This window comes from Macaca fascicularis, chromosome 8 (assembly GCF_037993035.2).
Source record: "Macaca fascicularis isolate 582-1 chromosome 8, T2T-MFA8v1.1".
NCBI classification, from domain to species: domain Eukaryota; kingdom Metazoa; phylum Chordata; class Mammalia; order Primates; family Cercopithecidae; genus Macaca; species Macaca fascicularis.
Window position 1 is genome coordinate 26,111,432 of NC_088382.1, and position 22,808 is coordinate 26,134,239.

At 49.7% G+C, this 22,808-nt stretch overlaps 2 protein-coding genes across 8 annotated transcripts in view; one reads left to right on the forward strand and one right to left on the reverse strand.

Moving 5' to 3' along the window:
* The window catches only part of RHOBTB2 (Rho related BTB domain containing 2), a 33,580-nt gene extending 26,741 nt beyond the window's left edge, over window positions 1-6,839 (forward strand). For all 4 annotated transcript variants that reach the window (XM_065518986.1, XM_065518988.1, XM_065518987.1 and 1 more), the window contains 3 exons: window positions 1,336-1,424; window positions 2,283-2,388; window positions 3,880-6,839. In XM_065518986.1, the coding sequence (XP_065375058.1) occupies window positions 1,336-1,424; window positions 2,283-2,388; window positions 3,880-4,097 (413 nt within the window). In that variant the 3' untranslated portion in view covers window positions 4,098-6,839. The remainder of the gene's footprint in view (window positions 1-1,335; window positions 1,425-2,282; window positions 2,389-3,879) is intronic.
* TNFRSF10B (TNF receptor superfamily member 10b) overlaps window positions 6,773-22,808 on the reverse strand; it is a 50,349-nt gene continuing 34,313 nt past the window's right edge. For 2 of the 4 annotated variants that reach the window (XM_005562831.4, XM_074000498.1), the window contains exons 3-10: window positions 18,444-18,557; window positions 17,295-17,406; window positions 16,212-16,285; window positions 16,014-16,124; window positions 15,404-15,435; window positions 14,807-14,971; window positions 10,843-10,915; window positions 6,773-9,649 (exon numbers count right to left, since the gene is read on the reverse strand). In XM_005562831.4, the coding sequence (XP_005562888.3) occupies window positions 9,336-9,649; window positions 10,843-10,915; window positions 14,807-14,971; window positions 15,404-15,435; window positions 16,014-16,124; window positions 16,212-16,285; window positions 17,295-17,406; window positions 18,444-18,557 (995 nt within the window). In that variant the 3' untranslated portion in view covers window positions 6,773-9,335. Of the gene's footprint in view, window positions 9,650-10,842; window positions 10,916-14,806; window positions 14,972-15,403; window positions 15,436-16,013; window positions 16,286-17,294; window positions 17,407-18,443; window positions 18,558-22,808 lie in introns of all 4 variants that reach the window. The other 2 variants (XM_005562830.4, XM_074000497.1) reach the window with 1 other exon arrangement.

A 22,808-nucleotide genomic window follows, 5' to 3' on the forward strand; every position in this document is an offset into this window, starting at 1 on the left:
CTCCCTAAGAGGAAGCCCTTTGCCTAGTACTCCTTCTTTTTATGGTACTTTTTATGGGCATATTTCCTTACTTTCCTTTATAGTTTTATCATCCAAGTGTGTGTCATTAAACACTACAGTATGGTTTTTTACATTATTTTTTACTTTTTAAAATTATTTTTGGAGATAGAATCTTAACTGTCACCTGGGCTGGAGCATAGTGGCATGATCTTGGCTCACTGAAACTTTCACCTCCCAGGTTCAGGAGATTCTCATGCCCCAGTCGCCCGAGTAGCTGGGATTACAGGCACCTATCAACTTGTCCAGCTAATTTTTGTATTTTTAGTAGAGACGGGGTTTCACCATGTTGGCCAGGCTGGTCTCAAACTCCTGGCCTCAAGTGATCCACCCGCCCTGGCCTCCCAAAGTGCTGGGAGTATAGGCGTGAGCCACCGTGCCTGGCCGGTTGTTTGTTTTTGAAGTATTATTATGATCTCTTAGATCTGAACATTCTTGATTGGTTTCAGTTAATTGCAGTTATCCTCACTGAGGCTCAAATCCTGCACTCTTTGGCTTGGCTCGAGTCTTACGAGCTTCCTCTCTATCTGGAATGATGGGATGTTCTAGGTTTCTCTTGAACATTCTGTGCCCTAGACCTGGAATCAGCCATTTCTCCAGGAAGTCCTGGTTTCTTGTGTTGGAAGTGGAACTGGTATTTGTGTGCACTAGGAATGCTCATTGTACTGGGAAGACTGTTGTTTCTAGGTCATTTTTGTGGGCAGAGCGGGAAAATATATTGATCTTTTTAAAGATAAGATACCTCATGAGTTTATACTGATGTTCTAATTAAAATTCAGAACCAAGAGTGTTTACTTCTTCAATATAAATGTTTTAACTTAAAATGCAAGGTTAGTACATAATTTGTTACAAAATGTAAATTAAAGCAAACAACTAAACTTAACTCCTAGTTCTAACTCACAGTTCTCAGCCTTTTTCTGTGATCAGCAGACATGAGGTTTCACACACTCTCCCTTTTGTATCAGAGGCTGGTTCTATTGGGAACTTTGACCCTACCTATATCAGATTATGTCGCAGGACATACGTAGTTTGAAAAATCCTCTTAAGATAATTCTAATGTCCTCCTACTCTTCCTACCCCACCCCGTCGAGGTCTTGCTCTCCTCCCTGGGGTCCCCCTGGTGGCAGCAGACTTCATAGCCTGGGGCCTTTTCGGGCCTGTGAGGACCTGCCCGGGCCCTGGTTTTCCTTGCCCTGCAGTGAGCTGGGGGACATGGGGGGGCAGGGTGAGCGCGGGTCATGTGCTTCTTCAGCTGATTGGTGGCCGTGTGTGTCACAGAGCAGTACACAGTGACCGGGCTGATGGAAGCGACCCAGATGATGGTGGACATCGATGGGGACGTCCTTGTGTTCCTGGAACTGGCTCAGGTATCATGGCAGGGGAGGGAATCTACAACAGTCTCAATTCTACACTCTGCCTGCCCATTGGCTGTGAGTGGGAAGGGGTGGAAGGCAGTCTATGCGGGAGAACCTATCATCGGACTGGGCTCTTTGACTGTGCAGAGCCCATCTCCTCCTCCATGCCAGGAAGCAGCTGGGGAACTCCTGATGTACCCGGAGGGGAGCTGGCCAAGCGGGAAAGGAATGAGACTTTAGGCATCAGTAGGGCTGGAGAGGGAACCCCAGGCTCAGGCTTACACATGGTTGCTGCCTGCCTGAGGTCATTTAAGGGGCAGTGAGGACTCTCCATCTGAAATTAACTGCTCACTCCCTTAATCCCAAACAGACAAGCCAAATCTCCCACACTGGCCTTCACAGTGCCAGAAATTCAGCCACCAAAGATTAGCGTGTGGAGTGGAAGCATGGCTCACGCAGGGCTTGCAGACACCCCTGGGAAGGCAGCTCCCTCAGCTCATTGTCAGTGCCTTGGTACAGGCTGCCTTGGTCCTGGATGCGGAGGAGAGGGAAGTCACGTGGGGTGAGATCTGAGGAGGGCAGATGCAGTATGAAGCCACTACATAGGGCTCTGGAGTCTGCAGCGAGGATGCCGGGAGTGGGCAGAACAGAGGTGAGACGATGGTGGTGCTGGTGGTGGTGCCAAGGAGCCTGAGGCAGCATCATCCTTCTCAGTTTTGTGTGACCTTGCCTCTGGCGCAGGCTCTCTAGGACTGCAGGGCCGCTGCCCACCCTGCACCAGAGCTTCAGCTCTGAAGGCAGCTGGAGGTGTCTATGCAGACCCTCTCCCCTGGGGATTTCAGTACAGATGCTCTTCCCTTCTGTCCCCAGTTCCACTGTGCGTACCAGCTGGCCGACTGGTGTCTCCACCACATCTGCACCAACTACAACAACGTATGCCGCAAGTTCCCCCGAGACATGAAGGCCATGTCCCCAGGTGAGCATCGGGGCCAGCCCTGGCAGTACCTGCTGCCCTCCCCTTAGGGGTCCACAGCTCCCACGTAATCCCAGGGACCCGGAGGCTGCCAGTGATCCTTGACCTTGGGGCTGGGAGCAGCCTGCGAAGGAGCCTCCAGCCAAGCCAAGGGGCCCCAGGAAAAGCGCTGGCCTGGAGGCTCCGCACCCTGCCTCTCTGGCGTCTCATTCTCAGAGGTATGAAGAGGATACTGGACTAGAGTTGGTCGATTTCAGACTTTTCTGGACAGAATACCATAATAAGAAATACATTTCATCTTGTGACCCAGGCACATATAGGAAAATATATACATCTTTTTAATCATGCTCATGGCCCACTAAATTGATTGTACAACCCAGGAATGGGCACAGGCCACAGCTTGGACCACCCAGGTCTGGGCATCCTCCGAGGCCTCCTGTCTCTTCTTGATTAATTTCTTAGGCCCTAGAGCTCAACAGGAACTGCACAGCCTCCAGAGAGAGGCCTCCCTGGCCTCCCTGAGGGGCCTGCCACTCTTTCCATGGGGTCCTCTCTGGGCTCCCTCCGCACTGCCGTGACCCTCCTCCCTGTTCCATGTTTTTGCTGCGTGCTGCCGAGTCTTCACCCCGATCTCTCCTTTTCACTACTACAACCCTTCAAAAAAAATTATTTATTGTTTTGAGACAGTGTAGCTCTGTTACTCAGGCTGGAGTACAGTGGCATAATCTCAGCTCACTGCAACCTCTGCCTCCTGGGTTCAGGCTATTCTCATGGCTCAGCCTCCCGAGTAGCTGGGATTACAGGCACCCACCACCACGCCCGGCTAATTTTTTGTATTTTAGTAGAGACGGGGTTTCACCATGGTGCCCAGGGTGGTCTCAAACTCCTGACCTCAGGCAATCCACCTGCCTCAGCTTCCCAAAGTGCTAGGATTATAGGCGTGAGCCACCACGCCCAGCCTAGCATTTTCTTTCTAGAGCAAAGGTCCAATAGCATCACTGCCTGGTTCCAGACCTTCCATTGAAACAGTAGTCTTCCACGGCCCCCCGTACCCGGCAGAATAAGGCGAGCCGTTCCTCTGGTCTGCTGCTGTGTCCTGCTGTGCCCTGACTCCATATTCCCCCCCGAACCTCAGCTCTGGCCAGAAACTTCCACTCATCCCCTAACCATGCTGAGTATCTCCTGGCCGACATTCGCTTACCCCTTCTCCCTTATCCTTCACCTCTGTCCGTTTCATTCCCAATGCACAGGCAGCCCTTGTCTAGATCGCTCCCATCTTTGTAAAGGGACTCAGCTTCCCCAGTGCTGACTTTCAGACCTGCTTTTTGGGCACTTTGCTTGCCTCAGAGGCTCATGTGCCGTGGGCCATGGGAATGTGTTGGGGGCTGGGCTGGGGGCCTGCTGCAGGCCTTGTGGTGGGGTGGGACTGGTGTCCCACGCTCCTCTTGTCCCTCTGCCTCCTTTCTAACCAAACTGCACTGTTCTTTGTTCCAGAAAACCAGGAGTATTTCGAGAAGCATCGGTGGCCACCTGTGTGGTACCTGAAGGAGGAAGATCATTACCAGCGGGCACGGAAGGAGCGTGAGAAGGAGGACTACCTCCACCTCAAGCGGCAGCCCAAGCGGCGTTGGCTCTTCTGGAACAGTCCGTCCTCCCCATCCTCCTCGGCAGCCTCCTCCTCGTCCCCGTCTTCCTCCTCGGCTGTGGTCTGAGATGCTCCCACCCTCTTCTGACCCTGCTGCTGTTGTCCCCATCCGCCCTCGCCCCTCTGCTCTTCCGCATCACCCCATCCACCTTACAGGGACCAGGGGCCCACGTGACCAGGACCCACAGGGTGCAGCTCTTCTTACCAGCCACCGTGGCTCAGCCAGAGAGGAGCCGGGCCCTGTGGAGCAGAACGGGAACCACCTGCAGAGGTTCCCAGACCCAAAGCAGGACAGGAGACAACTGCTTGGAGGAGCAAAGCGCTCTGGCATTTTATCTCTGGGTTTGAGAGCCCTAGAGTCAAAGGGAAAGCCTCCCAGCCTCGAGGGCTTCTCTGTGTGTCTTGGTTGCTGCTCTGGCCAGGGAGGCAGCCCCCCCTCCCAGCAAGCAGAAGTGATCCTCGAGGCTCCTGGCCCTGTTGGCCATGTCTTTCCACCGATGGACTTGAGTGTTGCATTTGTTTTGTGGACATTTCCACACGAAGTCTACTCACATCCTTACTGGAGAAGTCAGGGTAGAAATTGAGCCTTCAGAGCCCAACTCAAGGCTTCTACATCCCGGGGTCCAGCTGCAAAAGGCCAGACATGGAAAGGCCTGCATCCTGCCAGCGTCCCTCTGTCCTGGGGGGCTGTGCTGGCACAGGCCTGAGAATGGGGACAGAGGTCATTCGGAGCTCCAGGCCTAGAAGCAGTGCCTCTTGGTGCAACAAGAAACTTCTCCCTCACCCCTCCTTTACCCTCAGATTTGGAGATGGGAACCAAAGAAAGCGGCTGGGACAGGTGGAGAAGGAAGTAGGAATGAGTGCACAGCGACCCCGTGTTCCTCAGGGCCCTCCCCTGCCTCTGGGTGGCACTGCTTTTTATAGGGTGGGGCAAAATTAGCAAAAAACAAAACCCAACAACAACTAAACTGAAACCGAAACAAAAAGTCACCAACAAACACTCTGTCCTCTATCCCTCCAAAGAATGAAAACCAGAAAAAGCCCCTGCCTAGCTCACATTTCTAGAAACAGAGGCCCCCATGATGAGGAGGTAAAGATTTAGGTTGCAGAATCGACTTCAATGCCTTTCAGGAAAGGACTCGGTACTTCTTTGACTGCGGAGGCCCTGACCCTGCCAGCTGGCTCCGAGGGCAGCACAGGGGCCTGGCCTCCAGAGGGCTGGTGATTGAGGGGCCGGGGCTGGCAGCAAAGAGGGGTTTGGTCTCCAGGCTCAAATGCCACCGGACTCTTGCTTTTGCCCATCTGGAGACTGCAGGCTCCCTTCCTTGCCTTCAGAGGATCACCCTACAGGGTGCTTATGGTGGATATTTTTGGGGGGGCTGCAATAGGGGCCAAAGGTCAGGGGAAGGGGCACAGGCCTGTAGTGAAAGGACACCACCTTATTACTGCTGGGGTGGGATAAGGGGAAGGAGAAGAGGGAGAATGGAGCAGGAGGAAAAGCAGGGTTGGTCTAGAGAGGAGGAGGGCGGGGCTGGAGGAATGTGGGGGATTGAAACTAGCTCCCAGCCCCCATGGGGCAAAAGCTGGGCCACAATTGCCCCTTTCCGTTTTCTAAACCTGACTCAAATTTCACTACCCACACCCTTTTTAGGTGTAAAAGATGGAGTCCCACGGAGGAGGGGCAGAGCCAGGAGGCAGTGGGGCTGTGGGCTCGGAGCTCAGGAGTCGCCTCGCCTGAGAAAGATGTTCTAGCTGAGAGGGTCTGGCCCAGGGGTGGGCTCCAGCAAAACGCTGGTTAGGCCTGGTATAGAGCCGAAACAAAGGCAGCCAGCAGGACCTAGTGACCAGAGGTTAAATCCCCATCAAGAGAGAGCAGGCGGCTGGAGGACAAGCGGCTCTAACCCCATGGGGAGCCATGTTGTCCAGGCCCAGGCTCCTCCAGGACTGTGGCTGCCTCCCCTCCACGGGCCTTCAGGGCGGCTGGCTGGAAAGCCATGGGTGTGCTGCCCTCTACAGGCTGCTCGGCCTCCCTGCGGCTCAGCGCAGCCCAGGGCTCCAAGTGAGGCCCAAAAGCCCACGGGCAGGGCAGCGGGGACGGAAGTGGGAGCCTGGAGCACCTCCACCTCCCCTCTAAGGAAGGCGGACAGCGTTGGGGAACGCCTGGGCCTCCCAGAAGCTGTGGATGAGAGAGAGAATGGGTCCTCCAGGGCAAGGGGAACGGGAAATAGGTCTAGGTGCCTGCAGGGCTGAGCAACCTGGGTACCCTGGTGGGGGTGCAGGGAAGGCCGGGGCAGAGAAAATGAAGGTCGGCCCAGGGCTGTAGGAAGCCGTAGGAGAGTGACCACTGGACTCCCTGAGAAACAGGGCCGGCTCCCCAACTTAGGGGACCCACTGCCCCTTCCCCGAGAGCTGTCGGAACCAGATACAATCCGGCAGCCCAGAGAACCCTCCTGGGAGGCTGTGGGTAAACCAGGCCAGCACTGGTGTCCCTGTCCCCAGAGGGAGGAGCAGACAGGAGAGAGAGGGGAAGGAAGTATGAATCCCAGTCCCCAGGAACCTAGCTCTTTGAACTCCAGAGAATTCCTGGATGCAGGAAAACACCCCCAGCAGGCCAATCCTGAAAACAGAGGGGAGGGAGGGAGGAAGGAGTCCCAGCAGGAGCACAGCCCTGGCCTCCTGTCACTCAAGAGCTGATTCACAGGAGGAGGGGAGGTTGGGGGCGGGAGACAAAAACCACACCTCTTTTTATATAAGGTTTCATATTTAATTTGGTCATGAATTCATAAATACATAAATATTTTGTACACAATGTGCTTCCTTGTATTGTTTGTACTATAACACATTTCAGATAGGGACCTTTGACAGGGCAGAAGCATGAAAGGACACCAACCATGAGTGACACACTGTAAGTGGCTGTCCTGTATCACATGCTGTTTGGCCTGGGAATATAGCAAAACCTAACGTAACTAAACAACAAAAAACCCCAATTATTTCATGTTGTCAGGAAGCTTACTTTAAAAGAATAGCTTGGCCTGGTGTGGTGGCTCACGCCTATAATCCCAGCACTTTGGGAGGAAGAGGTGGATCACCTGAGGTCGGGAGTTCAAGACCAGCCTGACCAACGTGGTGTAACCCCGTCTCTACTAAAAATACAAAAATTAGCCAGGCGTGATGGCAGGTGCCTGTAATCCCAGCTACTCTGGAGGCTGAGGCACGAGAATCGCTTGAACCCAGGAGGTGGAGGTTGCGGTGAGCCCAGATCACGCCGTTGCACTCCAGCCTGGGTGAGAGAGTGTGATTCTGTCTCAAAAAATAAAAAATAAAAAAAGAATAATCTTAAACACTGATAAGGCTGACACTTCAGATACATCTTCAAGGAAGGCCTCTGTGGAAGGGACAAGGGAGCTGGGACCAGACTGGCTCCCTCTGAGCCCTGAGGCTGAGCGTCCTGCACAGGAGGCGCAGCAAAGGCAAAGACCAGGAGGTAGCAGCAACTGGTGCATTCCAGAAGTGCAGGGGACGATGCGTGGGACGCCAGATGGAAGTGGGAGAGGATGGAAGTGCAAAGACCAGAAAGGCCACCCCCTCCTAAAACTCCACGGACACAACAGTCTGAATGTGTGATCTTCAGGCAATTCCAACTTTGTCCCCACCAAACCAGTCCCGGAACAAAACTACACACAATGCCTTGAGACAGAAAAGACCAAAAACTCCTGGAATGACTACCTGCTTAAATGATCCTGCCATGACTGAAATACTGTGGAGAAGAATTTGTTAGAAAGAGGCTGAAATGGTTAGTGAGGTCTTAAAACAATAATAGAACGGGACACAAGAACAAAATCTTAATGCGTCAGCCATTCTAGGTCCTGTTGCCACAGTGTTTAAGAACTGATATTTCTGAGATGAGTCAGATGCTTACAGACGGGCCAAGCTCCTCAAGTAGGGAATCTGTACCCTAAAATGCAACTCAGTGGCTCAGGGTGACAGATCACCAGAAGTGAGCTGGGCCATCTACTCCTGAGATGGCAACCATTTCATACAACTCCCAAGCACCATCTATTCTTCCCCCTTGATGCCATGGCAGACGTGGGAGACAGATTTTGTCCTCTCTCTCTTGAACCTAAACAGGGCTCAAGTTCACTACATTCACTGGAAATGGGATATGACATAGACCCTATTTGCTGTATGTGATCTAACCCGTCTGCCTCAGTCCCAGCCTGTCCATAGATAGGGGCTACAGGTGCAAATGAGACTGCCCAGGTAGGGACCAGTCACACACAGGACTTCACATGGATCCAGTTCTCTTCGGTCCCGACTCACATGTAAACAACTACCTATAAATAATACTCATATACTTGTAAGGTTGTCCAGTTCAAAAGGCTGGCCCCTTTAGAAGTTGCCAGTCATTGAAACCAAAGTACAGCTGAGGGAGAACTGGAACCCAGACAGTGACATCTTACAGAGGACTTTTTCTTCTTCCCCCATTGTACGTCTCCTCATTTTTGTTTACCTAATCCATTCACATAACTGTGTAAACAAGTACATTTACTAAAGTTTCTTCATATTCATAAAATAATCACATACAGAATTATAAAAGTAGAAAGGTAAGGCCAGGTGCTGGGGCTCATGCCTCTAATTCCAGCACTTTGGGAGTCTGAGGTGGGCGGACTGCTTGAGTCCAGGAGTTCGAGACCACCCTGAGCAACATAGAGAGCCCCCCATATCTAGACAAAATACAAAAAATTAGCCGGGCGTGGTGGGGCACGCCTGTGGTCCCAGCTATTTGGATGGCTGAGGTGGGAGAATTGCTTGAGCCTGAGAGGTCAAGGCTATAGTGAGCCAAGATTGCACCATTGCACTCCAGCCTGGGAGACAGAGTGAACCACTCCCCCTCCCCCCGAAAAAAATTCACATCATATAGTGTCAAGTGAAGTTGGACATCAACTGCATAAATGCTAAGCCAGATAGATCTTGCAATGTAGCCCACATAAATAAATAAAGCGTTTATATTAGGATAAAGTGCTGTAAAGACAATAGGACATCCCAAACCAAATCTCAAAATACACACAAACATAGAATGATCTAGATATTTACATAGTGTTCACATTCCGCTTACAAAAATAATTCCACGTGCAGTGAAAAAGTCCCAGGATGTTCCGTCCACTGCGTGATGTTGGATGGGAGAGTGTCTTCCAGTACTGGTCATGTGACAATTGTGGCAGTTTCCTACTGGCTGGAGTCCAGTTGGGCTTTTTCCAGAAAAAAGGTAACCAGGGAAGGTCTGATTTCCTCAAGAGATTCACACTCAGGACGTGGCAGAGTCTGCATTATCTTCTAGATACATGAACTTTCCGGAGCTCAACAAGCGGTCCTGAATCTTCTGCTTGGCAAGTCTCTCTTCCAGCGTCTCCAAGGCATCCAGCAGGGTGTTGACAGAGGCGGCCCGCCCGGTTTTGTTGACCCACTTTATCAGCATCACGTACAAGGTGTCCCTGGAGCTTGCTGCCTCAGCTTTGGCCACCTTTATCTCGTTGTTCGTGAGGCCCAGCTGCCTCACGAGAGGCTCCCAGGCGTCAAAGGGCACGATGGCTGCAAAGTCATCGAAGCACTGTCTCAGAGCTGGTGGAGAAAGCCACACAGAAAGCCAGGTGAGTTGGGACTCAGAAAGGGCAGAGGATCCCACATCAGGCCCAGAACCCAAGGCAGGGAACCTGGGCAGCCCTGTGTGTCGGCAAACCTGCCGCTCCAGCGCCCACCCACTTCCCATCCACAGAAAGCGCTCCCACACTGCTTGGCCTCCCCCGCACCCAAGGTGCTTCGGGGAGTCAAAGTCATCAGAGAATCAGCCCTCACGCAGAGCTGAGAACCCACCAGGGGAGGATGGAGGAACCCTACAGAGGCAGAAAGCAAAATGGGTGAGAGCCCGAGGGAGGGAGAGAGAGTGGCTGCAGCGGGAGCTCAGAGGAAGGAGGCTGCCTGGGCTGCGCTTGCCATGGGAGCAGGTCCCAGGGCGGCCATGTCTGCATCTGTGCAAAGCACAGGGCCTGGGACAGGGGACCTCTGTTTTCACCCAGCTCGGCCTCACTTCCTGGTGCTAGGGCAGAGCTAGGTGGAGGCAAACAGACTCTGAGCAAGAAGCGAACCCAAAGACTGAGCAACGCTGCCCAGATCCTGGGACAATGAGGGATTAAATGAGATGTGTGTGCAACATGATGCGCCCCGCCGTCCTTAGAGATAGACGGGGCCAGGAACACGAAGCTATGTTTTCCAACAGCCTCATTTAAAAAAGTCAGAAACAAGCGACATTCATTTCAATGTATGGTACTGAATATATTTAAAATATAATTTAATGTACAATCAATATACAAAAATTATGAGTGAAATATTTTCCACTCTTTTCTGCATTAAGTCTTTGGAATTCATATGTCGTTTACACAATAGCTCTGCAAATTGGGCTTAGGCACAGGTCAAGAGCTCCTTAGCCCACTGGGGTTAGTAGTGCTGTGCAGGACAGGCCAGCCCCTCAGGAGGTCCCTGGGGCGGGGGCTACATCAGACCCTGAACAAAGGAGGAGAGAGGACAAGGGGACGGACAGAGTCATTAGGGTCATTGATAGGGTGCAGAGAGGATGAGGTAGAGTGGGGAGAAGAGATGGGAGAAGACAGTTTAGGGTCCAGATGGTCTATACCACAGGACCCCCTGCTTCCTCCATGGAATACTCTGGAAGAGCCCTCTCACCTATGGGGACAGAAATTAGGACACTGTCCCTATTCCCTCCATTCCTGCTGCATCTCCAGGAGCAAAACACTTACTCTCAGTGGGGTCGTTTTCATTCACTGGAACCAGCTGCCCCCTCCTCTGAGGCCCTTCAGCTTTTGCCGGTTCCTGTAACACATAGTGCAGAACGTCCCGGTCAGAGCCAGGAGTCCTGCAGTCCAGTACTGAACCAGACCACCAGCCAGCCCTGAGACCTGCAGCACGTTACTTCCGGAACATTGTTCTGAAAGTTCCGGCAACAAGACAGGAAACAAAGAGGCAAGACTCTCGGAAGGAGGCCAATACAGCAGTCAATATTTAAATTAGGAGTGTATATTTTTAAAACCCCAAGGTTTAAATTGTAATACTTAAAAATGAATATGTCCTGATGATTTTTTTTTTTTTTTTTTTGAGACAGAGTCTTACTCTGTCTCCCAGGCTGGAGTGCAATGATGCCATCTTGGCTCACTGCAACCTCCACCTCTGGGTTCAAGAGATTCTCTTGCCTCAGCCTCCCAAGTAACTGGGATTACAGGTGTGTGCCACCATGCCCAGCTAATTTTTGTATTTTATTTTTGTATTTTTAGTAGAGACAGGGTTTCACCATGTTGGCCAGGCTAGTCTCAAGCTCCTGACCTCAAGTGATCTGCCCGGCTCAGTCTCCCAAATTGTTGGGATTACAGGCATGAGCCACTGCACCCAGCCCTGATGAATGTTAAAACACATAGCAGAGGCTGGGCATGGTGGCTCACACCTGTAATCCCAGCACTCTGGGAGGCTGAGGTGTGAGGATTGCTTGAGTCCAGGAGTTGGAGACCAGCCTGGGCAACATAGCAAGATCCTGTCTCTAAAATAAAATAAAAATAAAAATAAAATAATAAAATAAAATATAAAATAAAATAAAAGCTGGGTGTGGTGGCACGAAACTGTCGTCCTAGCTACTCAGGAGGCTGAGGCAGGAGGATCACTTGGCCTTAGGAGGTCAAGGCTGCAGTGAGCCATGATTGTACCACTGCACTCCAGCCTAGGTGACAGAGTGAGACCCATCTCAGAAAAGAAAGAAAAGAAAAGTAGCAGCAGACATAATAAATTAGGAAATGGACTTACAAGAAGACCCAAAATGCAAAGAAACAGCTTTGATGAGGAATAGGAATAATTTATCTGAAATAAACCCCCAAATCTTGACTGAGTCATAATAAAAGACTTGAAATACTATCTTCTTTGATAATAAAATTGAATGTTGAAAGGATCTCAATCATTCCTAGAACCATTTATTAATTTAAATTAATATTTTTTAACATCCAGTGATTATGTGGTGGTGGCGGGGTGGGTGCTGGAGAAAATCTTATAATTCTAAATTTTATCTAATTCTAAATTTTAAGATGTGTGAAAATAATTTTGAAAACATATTTGCTGTCTAAGATATTAAAACATATTAGACAGTTTTGTTTGGTGTTGTACATGATATAATCCTTTTCATGTCAATACCACATATATACATATGCATGTATGTACATAGATGGCATATGCATAAAGAGCTTAGCAAAGAATTGCAAGAAATTATCCACTGTAGTTACCTGAAATATAAGGGCCAGAAGCCTGGGGAAAGAGTGAAGAAGGCTCTTGATATGATCAAGTTTTTTCATACTCTGGTGGATGTGTGGCTATGGGTGACCTCCTTTTTAAAAAGGTGCCTCACGCCTGTAATCCCAGCACTTTGGGAGGCTGAGGCAGGCAGATCACAAGGTCAGGAGATCGAGACCATCCTGGCTAACTCGGTGAAACCCCGTTTCTACTAAAAATACAAAAAAAAAAAAAAAAAAAAAAAATTAGCCGGGCGTGGTGGCGGGTGCCTGTAGTCCCAGCTACTCAGGAGGCTGAGGCAGGAGAATGGCGTGAACCCGGGAGGCAGAGCTTGCAGTGAGCCAAGATCGCACCACTGCACTCCAGCCTGGGCGACAGAGCGAGACTCTGTCTCAAAAAAACAAAACAAAAAACAAAAACAACAACAACAAAAAAATGATGAGGCCAGGCATGGTGGCTCATGCTTGTGATCCCAGCATTTTGGGAGGCCAAGGAGGGTAAATTGCCTGAGCTCAGGAGTTCGAGACCAGCCTAGGCAACATGACCAAACCAGTCTCTCTAAAAAAATACAAAACTTAGCTGGGCACGGTGGCACATGCCTATAGTCCCAGCTACTCAGGAAGCTGAGGTGAGAGGATGACTTGAGCCCAGGAGGCAGGGGTTGCAATGAGCCAAGATCGCGCCACTGCACTCCAGCCTGGGTGATAGAGTAAGATCCTGTCTCAAAAAAAAAAAAAAAAAAAAAAAAAAATGTTCGAAGTGATTAATAAGCATGGAGGAAGTATTGGCATTATTCATTTGTTTCCTTTTAAAATCTCTTCTCTTTATTAAAAAGAAAGTGGTATAGATGCAAGGAAGAAACAGAAACAGTCTAGGTGGAAGAGATCACTGCCCACATAAACATTTGATATTTTCAAGGACAAGATCTAGTTTAAAAAAATAAAAAAAGAGTGAAGAGGAAGAGAGAAAAAAATAAACATTTGACATGTAGCAAAGGAGGTGGCAAAAGGGCAAAGGCAGAGAGAAAAGGAAGAATTAGTCGCTAAGTGGGCTTGGAAGAAGGAAACAGAGACTCAGAACAATTCAGGGAGTTCCTCAGCTTATATGATATCAAAAATTCAATTCTGTTTAGATTATATTGCGATATGTTAAAAATCAAATCATTAGCCGGGCGCGGTGGCTCACGCCTGTAATCCCAGCACTTTGGGAGGCCGAGGGGGCCGGACCACAAGGTCAGGAGATCGAGACCACGGTGAAACCCCGTCTCTACTAAAAATACAAAAAATTAGCCGGGCGCGGTTGTGGGCGCCTGTAGTCCCAGCTAATCGGGAGGCTGAGGCAGGAGAATGGCGGGAACCCGGGAGGTGGAGCTTGCAGTGAGCCGAGATCGTGCCACTGCACTCCAGCCTGGGCGACAGAGCGAGACTCCGTCTCAAAAAAAAAAAAAAAAAATTCAATTCTGTTTAGATTATATTGCGGTATGTTAAAAATCAAATCATTAGCCGGGCGCGGTGGCTCACGCCTGTAATCCCAGCACTTTGGGAGGCCGAGGCAGGCGGATCACGAGGTCAGGAAATCGAGACCATCCTGGTTAACACGGTGAAACCCCGTCTCTACTAAAAATACAAAAAATTAGCCGGGCGTGGTGGTGGGCGCTTGTAGTCCCAGCTACTCGGGAGGCTGAGGCAGGAGAATGACATGAACCCGGGAGGCAGAGCTTGCAGTGAGCCGAATCGCGCCACTGCACTGCAGCCTGGGGACAGAGGGAGACTCCTTCTCACAAAAAAAAAAAAAAAAAAAAAAAAAAATCAAATCATTAAAAATAAAACACTGCAAGAAAATGGATAATCTCATCCTATGTTCGAGGGAAGGACTTTCAGTGCTTATGAGCAATGAATAATAAATGTATATACAGATTTCCCACCTACTCAGTATCATATCAAAACTGATGGATTGATATGAACTGATTGTGTGCGAGTGTCCAATACAAAAGCCCTCTGTGCATCGACTCGGAATCCTACTTTTTAGAAGCTGCCATACAAACTTTGAAATATGTTCAATGTAATAACAATTTCAGAGTAAATTTAAAACTCCTACTGTTATAAGCAAGGGCTCCTTGAGTTCTGTTAGGAGCACACGATGGAGACTGTGCAGCCTTATTCAGTCACCAATGAACCCTGTGACCCCCACTCTGTGCCTGTGGAGCTCCAGGCTCTGGGGACACAGCAAGGACAGGACAGGGAGTAAGAAGCAGGTGTCCTGCAGACTGGCACAGTCACCACCTCAGTGCAGCCGCTTTGTCCTCTGCAGTCCCCCGTCTCTTTCAGGTTCCATTTCCCCTGGGCCAGGAGAGCTAAGGCACTGCCCTCTTGCACTGTCTGTGAAATCCCAGGTAAGCAGCGGGCCAGGAAACAAAATGACCTGTCCCCCACTCACCAGCAGATGCTCTGACTCCCCTGGGGACAAAGTGTTGACGTCTGTCTGCTCTGCTGGCTCCTGGACTTCCATTTCCTGTTCAGGGACCTGGCTGGGCTGCACGATACTCACGATCTCATTGAGGGCATTGTCCTCAGCCCCAGGCCGTTGTGGGGAATGTGAGCTCTGGAAAAAACATTGGGAAGGCAAAGAGTCCACTCAGGAATCCACACCTAGGGCTCGCTGCAGGGTCCCCAGTATGCAGCTGGACCTGCCATCCCCACCCCCTCTCAGTGAGGTCACCACAGGCAGCCCAGTCTCAGCACATCTAGGACCTGCTGCTGGGGCCAGGGCCCCAGTGCTGTGCTCTGGCAGACACCCCATCCCCAGGGTGCAGGCTGTGGGGTAAGGGTGTCACCTGGGCTGCAGCAGGGCTCACCAGCATATGCGGTGCTCAAAACAGCCATGTGTCCCCCACAGTCAGCCCAGAGCCCCCAGGCCACTTCAGAGAGTCAGGGCAGCCATGAGGACAATGGGGACCCACCCACCCAGGTTCTGCTGTCCCAGGAAGCAGTTCCTGAGCCCCTGAGCCCCCAGCTCCTGGAGAAACCAACTCACACTGTCCACATGCTCAGGGTCCCCGCCATCACCTAAAAGAGAAGGAGTCTCCTTAGCAGGAGGGGAGGGGCCCACACAGCACCTCCCTCCCAGAGGACAGTGGGGCGCAGGGGTGGGCTGGGGGCAGGGACACTGGACAAGGAGCCCCGGGCCTGGGGACAGGAATGGGGTCTTACAACTCAGAGACACCCTGAGGAAGGGGGATGAGAAGGGGAACTAGAGTAAAACCAACACATGGAAAATCTCTGTGTTCTGCTCTGACCAAGGCTGAATAAATCCCGCGACCACTTCTCATCCTCACCCTTGTCACCCAGTTGAGGAGCCGACTGCCCCCTGCCTGGCTGGGCCTGAAGGTGGGAGGAACTGGCCCTGCCCTCCTGGACTTGGCTGGGAGATGAAGGGACCCCCAGCTCCGGAAGAGGGAGTGATGAGACCAGGGTTCTGGGGGGTGCCTGGGATGTGGGGATGGGGGTGACCACAAGGAGGAGGATACAGCCAGGCTGGAGACACTAAGACTTGGGGGAGGGGCAGCTGTTTCTGTCTGTGGGAATAGAGTGGGGGGGGGCAGGGCAGAGAGTGCCCAGTGCCTCCGCCCTCAGCCAGCACCTACCTGAGCAGACGCCTTTCAGGTAAGGAAGGACTTTCTTCCACAGTGAAGTCTTCCAAACAATCACAGCCACAACCACGATTACGACGAGAACTATGACCCCTATGATGATGCCTGAGAGGGAACAGGGAGAAGCAGGAGTCCCAGGGCTGGTGGTCACTGTCTTCTCCACAGCTGGGACTTCCCCAGTGTGCTTTGTACCTGATTCTTTGTGGACACACTCAATGTCACTCCAGGGCGTACAATCCTTGACTTTGACCATCCCTCTGGGGCACCTGGGTACACACAGGGAGGGAGAGGGGGGACTCTTGATGGAAAGCTGGCCAGGTGGGATGAAAGAGGAGCCACCCTCCCTCCCCAGTGTCCCTGAGAAGGTGTCAGGGAAAGGGCAGGTTCCTCGTGTCTGCAGGGGGTCCCCCTATGCTCCCTTGTTGAGGCTGGGGAAGAGTCTGAGCATGCGCACTTCAGGCCCCTCGGCCTCCCTGCTCTGGGGTCAGAGCTGCAGCTCCAGGAGCCTTCCGTGCTGGGCACACACGGATCTTCCCTGGGCTGCAGGGGAGGCTGCGTTAGGAGGAGCCACACTCCAGGGGAAGGTCACAAGCCCCTATGACCACAAGCTGAGTCTGGTCTTCCAGTCAACCACAAAAGTGAGCTCTTGTCCCCACCTGTCTGCCCATTCCTCCCAATCACAGCAAATACTATGGGGGCCAGAGAAGAGCAAATTACCCTTGGCCCCTAAAACCCAAATAGAGAAAAGACAGGTCTTATTGAGGGATCAGGGGCCAGGGGCGAGGCCAGCTGGGTGGGCTCAGGTCCTCATGGGAACCTGAAGGAGCTCCACCCACGGCCTTATTATGCCTCTTGTGGGCTGTGGGCACTTTTGTCTTTATGGACCCCTGCCTGCATAAAAAATATTAAAAATTACATTTTATTGCTGAATTGGTATAAAGATGAATATATCCCTGGCTGCATTCTACTCATTCTTCTCATTTCAAAAGAAATTAAATCGTTTCATGGGCCCCTAAAAGTATCATGGGCCCTACATCATGGCCTTCTGTGGTCAGTGAACAAGTCAGCCTGGCCAAGGGGACTCGTGCTGGGGAGGGGTGGGAAGGGGCTGCTACAGGGGGCAGGGGTGGGGACAGGCAGAGGGATCAGGAGGGGCAGCCACAGGCTGAAGGATGCCCCATGGGGGTGCTCTCAGAGGATAGACAGGGGTACAAGGAGGCTTGGGTCTTCTTGGGGTTCTGTGGAGCTGCTGGGAGCCCCCGGCTGCTGTCTCACCCTGTGCGGCACTTCCGGCAAATCTCGGGGGAATCTTCTTCCCGGAAGGTGCCTTCTTCGCACTGACACACCGTGTTTCTGGTCGTGGTGCAGGAATTCACCTCCACTTCACCTGACGACAGAGCACAAGGTTTTGGGATATGTTTTCCTGATGTGTCCCTTGACCCTTCCTCCCCACCTCAAGACCCTCCTACTCGGCTTAATTCAGTTCGCCAAGGAGTTCTGAGGGCCAGTTTCTGCACCAGCACACTGGTGGCTCATACAGGACGCCCACCCTTCAGCTGTCGCCAACACTCAAGAGTCATACAAAAGGACCACAATTCATTATTTATTACATTAGATTAGGGGAAAGCATCGTTTAGGGAACAAGCATTGTTTAGATCACATGGTCAGTAGCAAGGGAAGTGTGAGGCATCACCTGAGAGACTGCAAGGAGAGGAGCCCTTGGGTGATTTCCCCAAGGCCCGGCCTGCTGGGGAGGAGGGAGAGGCCTGAGAACTGGAAGGATGAGTGAGGCTGAGCACCTGCCAAGAGCACAGAGCCCGGGGGAGAGAGCCTGGTCCAGAAGCAGACCCGTGCCACCGCTGAGACCCAGCCCTGTGCACTCGGCCAGGCTCATAGCCCCACCCCTTTGCAGCTGATAGTCTAAAAGATTTCCTTACCATGTAGCATACATTGTACAAATAATTTCTGTATTATTATTATTATTATTATTATTATTAAGACAGGGTTTTGCTCTGTTGCCTGGGCTGGAATGCAGTGACGCAATCTCGGCTCCCTGCAACCTCCACTTCCTGGGCTCAAGAGAGCCTCCTGCCTCAGCTTCCTAAGTAGCTGAGAATACAGGCACACACCACCCTGCCTGGCTAATGTTTATATTTTTGTAGAGATGGGGTTTCTCATTTTGCCCAGGATGGTTTCAAACTCCTGGGCTCAAGTGATGCCTCCCAAAGTGTTGAGATTACAGGCATGAGCCACTATGCCTGGCCTGTTTTATTTACTAAAAAACTCGAAGACAAAATCACGGAACAAAGTATGACGAAGACCAAGGTGGACCAGTATCTAGGTCTCCTGATCCCATTTTAGCTACAACTTTTATGTCATCACCCTGCGTTCCACCTTGAGGCATGGGGTCCTTATGTTCTGTACCTGAGTCACACTTGGTGCATCGCAAGCAGAAAAGGAAGTCATTCCAGTGAGTGCTGTAGTCCTGTCCATATTTGCAGGAGATACATTCTCTACTGTCTTCGGAGATGTGGTGTCCTGGGAGGGGAGAGAAAAGCTGGTGAATGAAATGTCACAGGATTCCCAGCAGCTGGCAGTGGTGACTGGGGGACTGCTTTTTCAGGGATGTGTGGAACCCAAACAGGGAAATCTCTAGCTTGGTCAGTTTGTCAATTCTGCATTCACACACCTTAAACCAGCACTGCCAAAAGAAATATAAGCCACACATTTATTTATTTATTTTATTTTATTTTATTTTATGTTATGTTATGTTTTACTTTTGAGACATAGTCTCATTCTGTTGACCAGGCTGGAGTGCAATGGCACGATCTTGGCTCACTGCAACCTCCGCCTCCAGGGTTCAAGCGATTCTCCTGCCTCAGCCTCCTGAGTAGCTGGGACTACAGGCACGTACCACTACACCTGGCTAATTTTTGCATTTTTTTAGTAGAGACAGGGTTTCACCACATTGGCCAGGCTAGTCTCGATCTCCTGACCTTGTGATCCACCTGCCTCAGCCTCCCAAAGTACTGGGATTACAGGCGTGAGCCACTGCGCCCAGCCTATTTATTTATTTATTTAGACAGGGTCTTGCTCTGTAGCCCAAGCTGGAGTGCAGTGGTGTGATCTCAGCTCACTGCACCCTCGACCTCCCAGACCCCCCCTCTCGCCCACCCACAAATAGCTGGGACTACAGGTGCACACCACCACACCGGGTTAATTTTTTGTGTACTTTTTCTTTTGTAGAGACGAGATTTCACCATGTTGCCTAGGCTGGTCTCAAACTCCTGGGCTCAAGCGATTCACTCTCCTTGGACTCCCAAGGTGCTGGGAATACAGGTGTAAGCCACGTACGCGCCCAGCCCACATATGAAATTTAAATTCACACTCAGCACATTAAAAAAAGTGAGAAGAGGTAAAATTAATTTAATAATGCATTTAAATTTAATGTACCCCAGATAATATCACTTAAATATGTAATCCACGTAAAACGTTGAGATATTTTACAGCATTTTTTTTCATAGTATGTCTTCAAATCCTGCGTATATTTCAACTCATGGCACATCTCAATTTGCAGTAGCATATTTATTTCTTTTTTATTTTTGAGATGGAATCTTGCTCTGTTGCCCAGGCTAGAGTACAGTGATCTCGGCTCACTGCAACCTCCGCCTCCTGGGTTCAAGCGATTCTCCTGCCTCAGCCTCCCAAGTAACTGGGATTACAGGCACCCGCCACCGCACCTGGCTAATTTTTGTATTTTTAGTAGAGACGGAGTTTCACCATCTTGGCCAGGCTGGTCTTGAACTCCTGACCTTGTGATCCGCCCGCCTCGCATATTTCAAGTGATTGGCAATCACATGGGCCTAGGGACTACTATATTAGACAGTGCCATTTAGACCTTTAAAATGCACAGAATAATGTCCTAATACCTGTTCTGAATGAGCTCCTAGCCAGTGGAAGATACACCAGGAGCAGAAGTCATAGAACAATGGGAAAAGCCTTCAAAATTAAAGCTCACACCATCAGCCATGGGAAGAAAATGGGAGGAATCTCTATAGAGTCAAAGAATGATCCAAAGAAAGAGGGACTAAAGCTGCCCTGGAATGAAGATGTGTTTCAAAATTGGAAAGTGTGAGTCCCGCCAACTCTGCTTTTCTTTTACCAGATTGTTTTTGGTCAGTAAGTCCTTTTTAATTCCATACGACTTGGAATATAAATTCTTCCATTTTTAAAATAACACCACTGAGATCTTGATAGGGATTGCATTGAATCTGTATATTGCTTTGGGTAATTTAACACCATTTTGATCTATGAACATGGAATATCTTCCTGTTTATTTTGGTTTTCTTTAATTTCTTACAGCAATGTTTGATAGTTTTCAGTGTAAAAGTTTCTCAGTAGCAAAGAACAATCCAAAAGGGAAATTAAGAAAAACACTTTCATTGACAATGACATAAAAACAAATAAAACATTTAGGAATAATATTTAACAAGGAGGTGCAAGACTTTTGAAAAACATTTGTCTACATATCCAAGAAGCTCAACGATCTCCAAGCAGGATAAGTTAAAAGAGAACTACACTGAGACACATTATAGTCAAATGGACAAAAGCCCAACACAAACAGAAAATCCTGAAAGCAGCAAGTGGCCCACTCAGTATGTACAAGGGAACCCCAATAAGGTTATTAGCTAATTTCTCACCAGGAACCACGGAGGCCAGAAGGGAGTGGGTAACATATTTAAAGTGCCAAAAACCAAAAACACACACAAAATCCTGCAACCAAGAATCTGATATCCAGCAATACTGTCATTCAAGAAGGAAGAAGAAATTAAGACATTCTTAGGTAAGTGAAAGGTAATGGAGCACATTACTAGTAGATCTGCCCTGTGAAATGCTAAAAGGAGTCCTTTAGGAGGTAATGTAATGACATTAGGTAATAGCTCAAAGGCATATGAAGAGATAAAGAATACTGGAAAAGGTAATGATACAGGTAAATATAAATGTTGGTACACAGCTACTCAGGCTGCTATAATAAAATCCCATAGACCAAGTGGCTTAAACAATAGACATTTACTTCTCATAGTTCTAGAGATGGCCACCATCTTGCTGTGCATTCACATAACCTCTTCCTTGTGCACACGAGAAGAGAGAGAGAGAGACAGCTCAAGTTGTCTGGTGTCTTTTCTTAAAAAGGCACCAATTCCATTATGATGGCCCCACCCTCACGATCTGATCTAAACCCAATTACTTCCCAAAGACACCATCTCCAAATACCATCACATTGGATAGTAAAGCTTCAACATATGATTTCGGGAGACACAATTCAGTCTATAGCACAGTATTGTGGTACATTCGGCTTGTAAATCCTCTTGTTTACTTATATGATTTAAAGAGCAAATGCAGAAAACAATAATTACAAATTGATATTAATAGGCACACAATGTACAAGGATGTGATCTATGACAACAACAAGATGGAGGAGGAAAGATGGAGAAGTACAGGAGCGCAGTGTTTGCATACCATTGAAATTATGTTGACATTATTAAAACTAAGCTCAAGTCCATCTCAGAAAGGGGCCAGTGGGTCCCCAAACCCATCCTGTCTGATTTCACCATTTTAGTATGCATAATTGGAATAGACATACTCAGCAGCTGGCACAATCCCCACCTTCATTCCCTGACATGTGAAGTGAAGACTAAAGACCAGGTGGAAGCCACCAGATTTGCATTTACTTAAAAAAAAAAAACAGTAAATCAAAAGCAATATCAGATGGGCATGGTGGCTCATGTCTGTAATTCCAGCACACTGGGAGGTCAAGGCAGGAGGATTGCTTGAGGCCAGGGGTTTAAGACCAGCCTGGGCAACATAGTGAGACTCCATCTGTACATACACATACAAAATTATCCAGGTATGATGGTACATGCCTGTAGTCTTAGCTGCTCAAGAAACTGAGGCAGGATGATTGCTTGAGCCCAGGAGTTCAAGCTGCAGTGGGTGCTGATTATACCACTGCACTCCAGCCTGCGTGACAAAGTGATACCCCACCAGTAAAGCACAAAAAAACAAAAGCAATGCCACATTCCTGGAGGGATTGCAGAGATCATTACCACCATCCAGGATGCATCTGTGGCGATTCCCACCACATGCCCACTGAACTTGCCTATTTGGCTTGTGCCAAAGACAGTTGGATCTTGGTGAATGACAGTGGATTATCATAAGCTTAACCAGGTCGTGATTCCAGTTGTAACTGCTGTACCAGATATGGTTTCATTGTTTGAGCAAATCGCCACATCCCTGTCACCCTGGTACCTGGTATGCAGGTATTGAACTGGCAAATGCTTTGTTGTTTATACCTGTCAATAAGGACTCCCAGAGAAGCAGTTTGCTTTCAGTTGGCAAGGCCAGCAATATACCTTCACTATCCTATCTCCGGGATGCATCAACTTGCAGCCCTATGTCATAATTTAGTTTGCATTGCTTTTTTCTTTTTTCTTTTTTTTTTGACAGAGTCTTGCTCTGTCGCTCAGGCTAGAGTACAGTGGCATGATCTCAGCTCACTGCAACTTCCACCTCCTGGGTTCAAGCGATTCTCATTCCTTAGCCTCCCAAGTAGCTGGGATTACCCATGTGCGCCACCACATCCAGCTAATTTTTGTATTTTTAGTAGAGATGAGGTTTCACCATGTTGGCCAGGCTGGTCTAGAACTCCTGGCCTCAAGTGACCCATCCACCTTGGCCTCCCAAAGTGCTGGGATTACAGGCATGAGCCACCACATCTGGCCTGCAGGG